The 5,404-nt window shown below is 37.0% G+C and overlaps 1 protein-coding gene across 1 annotated transcript in view; it reads right to left on the bottom strand.

Moving 5' to 3' along the window:
* The window catches only part of KPNA5 (karyopherin alpha 5 (importin alpha 6)), a 34,989-nt gene extending 32,661 nt beyond the window's left edge, over positions 1-2,328 (bottom strand). The window contains exon 1 of the mRNA XM_005858919.2: positions 1,751-2,328. Within this exon, the coding sequence (XP_005858981.1) occupies positions 1,751-1,879 (129 nt within the window). The 5' untranslated portion in view covers positions 1,880-2,328. The remainder of the gene's footprint in view (positions 1-1,750) is intronic.
* Positions 2,329-5,404: the final 3,076 nt, after the last annotated feature.

Below are 5,404 nucleotides of genomic sequence, written 5' to 3'. Positions count from 1 at the left end.
GCGTGTCAGCATTTTGGAAAACCCTAACTTAACTCTGGTGCCGTGTCACATATAGAAATTTTTTGATATTTGCAACCATAGTAAAACAAAGACTTATATTTTTGATATTTATTTTATATATTTAAATGCCATTTAACAAAGAAAAATCAACCAAAAAAATGAGTTCACGTGTCACCTCTGACATGCGTGTCATAGGTTCGCCATCACTGGTATAGATTATACAATAACACATTTTTTTGGTATTTAAAGAATGACTGATATAAATTGCCATAATAATGTCCCTTTACTATTTTCATCCTGGTTCATTAACTGTCATTTAAGATACCAAATGACTTGTAAAAATTTAAAAAAAAAAATAAAGGTACATTTCCTAAGTCAAAATTGAGGGTAAAAAAGTTGTTATTTTTTATAGCTAAATAAACACTGGTCTTCTTCAATCTGTACACAGTTCTCTTTCAAATAATTAATTCAACAGAGTTCTCTTTTTTTAATACCTATAATACAGAAGGGACTGTGCTAGATACTATATATAGGGAGATGACAAATCATAATCATATTTCTAAAACAGGCCTTTTTCTCTACTTTCTTCATTGTTAGTCCTTTTCAAGTTTGTTTGTTTTGTTAATCCTCACCTGAGGATATTTTCCCATTGATTTTTAGAGAGAGTGAAAGGGAGGAGGAGAAACAGAGAGAAACATGGATGTGAGAGACACACCTGGATTGGCTGCCTCCACACATGTTCCTACTGGGGCCAGAAATCGAGCCTGCAACCAAGGTACATGCCCTTGATGGGGAACTGAACCCTAGACCCTTCAGTCTGCAGGTCAATGCTATATCCACTGAGCCAAACAGGCTAGGGCTTGACACATTCATTTTAATTCATGTATGTGAAACCCACATCCTCCTTATTATTTATAAACTAGAGGCCCGATGCACAAAATTCGTGCAAGGGGTTCAGCCCCTGCCACCACCGCAGCTGCCTCTGCCTCGGCTTCCTCTGCCTCGACCCCCACCACCACAGCGGCTGCCTCTGCCTCAGCTTCCTCTGCCTCGGCCCATGCCACCGCAGCGACTGCCTCTGCCTCGGCCCCTGCCCACCACAGCTTCATCTGGAAGGTCGTCTAGAAGGACGTCCGGTCTAATTAGCATATGAGGCTTTTATTATTATAGATTCTTCTAAATTTAAGTATATCTTAGAATGAAAAATGTTGAGATGTACTCTTTTAAAAGATTTTTCAATTCCTTATGTCATACAGACAAAGTTCAAACAGAGAAGGCTAAGAGATTTGGATAATGAAACTACAGGAGGAACAGTATGATTAGCTTAGAAAAAAGACTATAATTAACTTAGGGGCAAAAGCTATGAAAACCACAAAAGCAACAAATTAATATGATTAATGTTATTTTAGGAGGCAAATTTTACAATAACAAATGGAAGTGATCTAAATAGACTCAAAAGTAAAAAATTTCTTTAGCACTAGTGTAGAAATATAATTAACCTAATATATTTATCAATAAAACAGAAAAGCTATGCCTATCAGTGATTAAAAATAGCACAGGATTCTGACACATGAATTTGCTAATATTATTTCTAAAGTCCAGTAAATTAAAGAATAGATTTATCTATATTCAATTTCCTAAAACACTTTTCATTTAAAATTCTCTAAAAATTAGCAACATAATACAACTTCTAAAATCTGCATATAATGTTTTTTGTGTTAAGCATAATTAATTATTTTAAAACACCTACCTGTTCTTCCCTTTTTTGTTTTCGAAGCTGTATTCCTTCTTCTTCTCTTCGTCTACGCATCTCTTGGGGATTTAGGGCTTTATTCTTATAACTTTTCATTCTATAGTTATCTTTCCCTGAATAAGCCATGGCATCTTAAGGTTGGGAGAGAAAAAAAATGGATACTGATAATTCTCAAACATGAGATGTTTACCCTACGGCAACTAAATTCAGGTTCACAGATTAAATAGTCCAATAAAACCCATTCTGAAAATTATGTACAAAGAACACATTCCCGCACTTCCATATCAAATTTGAGCAAAATGACCTAATATTTTAGCACTAAACTATCAAACAAATAACAGATTCCGGTCTAAACACAAAGTCATTACCCTAAGTTCACTGATTCTAAGGTGTATGCCCCATCCCTGGTATTTCAACCTTTCTGACATGGGATGCATTTTAAAACCACTGTCAGCCAGGAAAAATCATGAAATAGTTGGGTAAAAAAACTTCTAAATTACAGCTTCTGGCAAGATCAAGAAATAGCCAGCAATGAAGTGTCTTATTTCCAATGGACTATGGCATTGGGCTTCAATAAGCTCACCTCAAATATTTACTGCAGGCTGGCTTCTTTCACTTACTTTAGCCTCTGCTTAAGAACTAAGGCCACACAGGCATGACTTGAGTCATGACTGCAATACCAGATTTCATTACTATAGTATAATTCGTTCTTTTTAAATACTGAAATGCTTGTATATTTTATTTGGAAGTTAGTCTTATTACAAATGTATTTTAAAACATTAACATTTTATAAGCATATTTAAAATGTTTATTTTATATAAATATGAAATTTTATATTTGCAATACATGTAATAGTTTTACTTTTAGGAAAATAATTATAAATACTTTTTAATAATAGTATTACATTGATATTTTGATATCTGAAATGAATACTAAGTTACTGATATTATAACCTATCCTGGATTTACACATTAAAATATGAGTCTGATACAGGGTTTCAATTTGACTTTAACATGAGATAATTAATGTCTGTTTCTAACATTAGTCTGATAAATTTTGATAATATACCCATTCTCTCAACCAGAGAGAATGTTGTGATCAATTAGCACTTATGAAGTAAACACAGAGAAGAAAAAGTTGACATTAACTGCCATCCCTGATGTAGAAGAAATAGACTATTCAACTGGCAAATTATATTGTAAGAGGTAAAGTACACTAAAACATCTACATTAAACCCTGTGAGAACATAGAAGACACAGCAGCAAACTGTGCCTGGGGGGCTCTGAAAGTACTCACAGTTATCCGCTCTTAAAGGATGAACAAGAATTTCCCAGGGAAGGAGATGAAAAGAGAAAAGGGAAGGAACAAGCATTTCAAGCAGAGGGAATATCTGTAAAGACAGTTCTTGAAGAAGCCTGGCATAAACACAAAACGGTAAAAAACTGAGTGTGCCTGAATAAGAGAACATATGGAAGCAGGAGCAGGAGATAAAGCTAGAAAGGTAGTTTTTGGCTCCTGTGATCTGGAAACTGATTCAATAATTAGAGGCTAGTGAACATAAAGAATACTTAATTCAATAACTCATGTTGAAGCTCAGTTGAAGATCAGTAATGATCTCTGATCTCCATTTTTTCCCTCAAGGGACTACGTTCTTATTAATGACACAGAATTTTTATATATGAAATAAAGAACAATGCTAAACATTGTTATTAATAAAGCTTGAACGAGTTGCTTCTAATGACAAATATGTGTTGGTGCACACACTATTTCTGAAATCAATTCATTAAATATATAAAGAGGGATTTGGGTGGATTATAAATATACCTTAATTGCTATAATACATGTGTTAAATTCAAATACACAAAGTACCTTTTAAATCATTCCAAAGTCCTCAGCCCATTCTGTTCTACCTTTAGCTCCACCACTATTTACCAGTGACCTAATTATCAAGTCTGATGTCTCGTATGGCACTTAGCTTATGGTAGACACTTATACAGGGTGGGACAAAAGTGGGTTTACAGTTGTTCATATGGAAAATAACACAATAATTAATAAATAATAATATAAGAATAAACTCGTGTTTTGAATACTCACAATTGTAAAACTACTTTTCCCCCCTCTGTATGGTGAATAAGTAGAAAATATTTCAGCAAAGTGAAATGTTCACAGCAATAATCCTATTAAAAATATTTATCTCCTATACAAAAGGCGTTATCTAGGTAGGCCCTTGACCTGTAAACTGTTTTGATCACTTGTAGGTATGTATACAAAAAATACAGGGTTGGGCAAAAGTAGGTTTACAGTTGTGAGTACAAAAAACAGTTTATTCTTGTCTTATTAATTACTAGAGGCCCAGTGCACAAAATTCATGCACTGGTAGGGTTCCTAGCAGCTGCCAGCCGCCTGCCACTGCCAGGGCCTCCCTCCCTTCCCCCGGCCGGCCCGGCTCCCTGGCCAAACTCTCGGACAACTCCCAGTTGAGGGGACAATTCGCATACTACGCTTTTATTATATAGGATTATATTATTTTCCATAGAAGCAAGTATTAACCTACTTTGTCATCCCCCCCCATTTGTACATTCATCCTCAGTATGTTTATTTATATACATGTAATGTTAGCCTAATAAACTATCCCATTACAAAATCCACAAATAGAAAACAATTTTAAAGTAATAGTTTTAAAAGGTAAACTAATGGAAGTTCTAATATTTTCTCTCCACATCTAACTGAATCACTTGTGCCTCCTCAACACATACAACAGACCAGTAATCTAGGTAACCACATTAAAACTGTTTTACATAAATATGTTAACCAAGTTAAAGTCTAGCTCCAGCACTGATATATCATCGATTCCCTTTTCTTCTACGGTACTAACTTCTTGCCTGCGTCTTCACAGCAGTTTAAAGAGGGCGTAAAGCCTAAAGAAAATCAGCTCTCAAAGTTCCTCATTCAAGAGGGCTGACTGTTTTGTTCTCTGGAAAATAACTTTGAATCCTATGCTTTAAAGGCTGCGGTCACCTGCAAGTTATTTCAAATGTAAGAAACGCTATTCAGGCACTCTGACGTTGCAAAACAGAGGAATTTCTTCCGTCATAAGCTTCTTTTGGGCCCAGCTCTGTGAAAACCAGTGTTGAGGTTGGGCACATAACTGGTACCTAACATTTTTCTAACATCTCTTAAACGGAATGTCTTGTACCCGCAAGCCTCTCTCTCCATGGGCTTGGGCGCCTGGGAGTAAGATGACAGGATGGGCACAAGGCGGGCAGCGGGCCGGCCACAGCCCCTACACCCGCACTTAAATAAAAAGGACAGAACCGTCTCCTTTTACCCAGAAGTAAGTGACTTTCCTGCAGCATGAGAATCATGCAGTGTTGTAACGGAGACATCAAGCCAGAAGCGCTCTTTCGTGTGTGTGTGTGTGTGTGTGTGTGTGTGTGTGTGTTAAAGTGTCCAAGAAGTTCAAGAGTAAATGCCAATGTCATTCCTTTTGAGGCGTCACCGCCCCGTTTCCAGCTCTCGGATCCCTTCCCGTCTCGGGCAGATGGAGGACACCATTGGACGTTCGTGGTCGGAGTTGCCAGCCAAGCATCCACGCCGCCAGAGGAGCCGGACGAGCCCTTCCTCCCCGGCACCTGCGCCCCAGCGGCGTGG

This window comes from Myotis brandtii, unplaced genomic scaffold (genome assembly GCF_000412655.1).
Source record: "Myotis brandtii unplaced genomic scaffold, ASM41265v1 scaffold123, whole genome shotgun sequence".
In the NCBI taxonomy this organism is placed as follows: Eukaryota; Metazoa; Chordata; class Mammalia; order Chiroptera; family Vespertilionidae; genus Myotis; species Myotis brandtii.
Note: the sequence above shows the minus strand (reverse complement) of the source record. Positions and strands in the feature narration are given on the sequence as shown.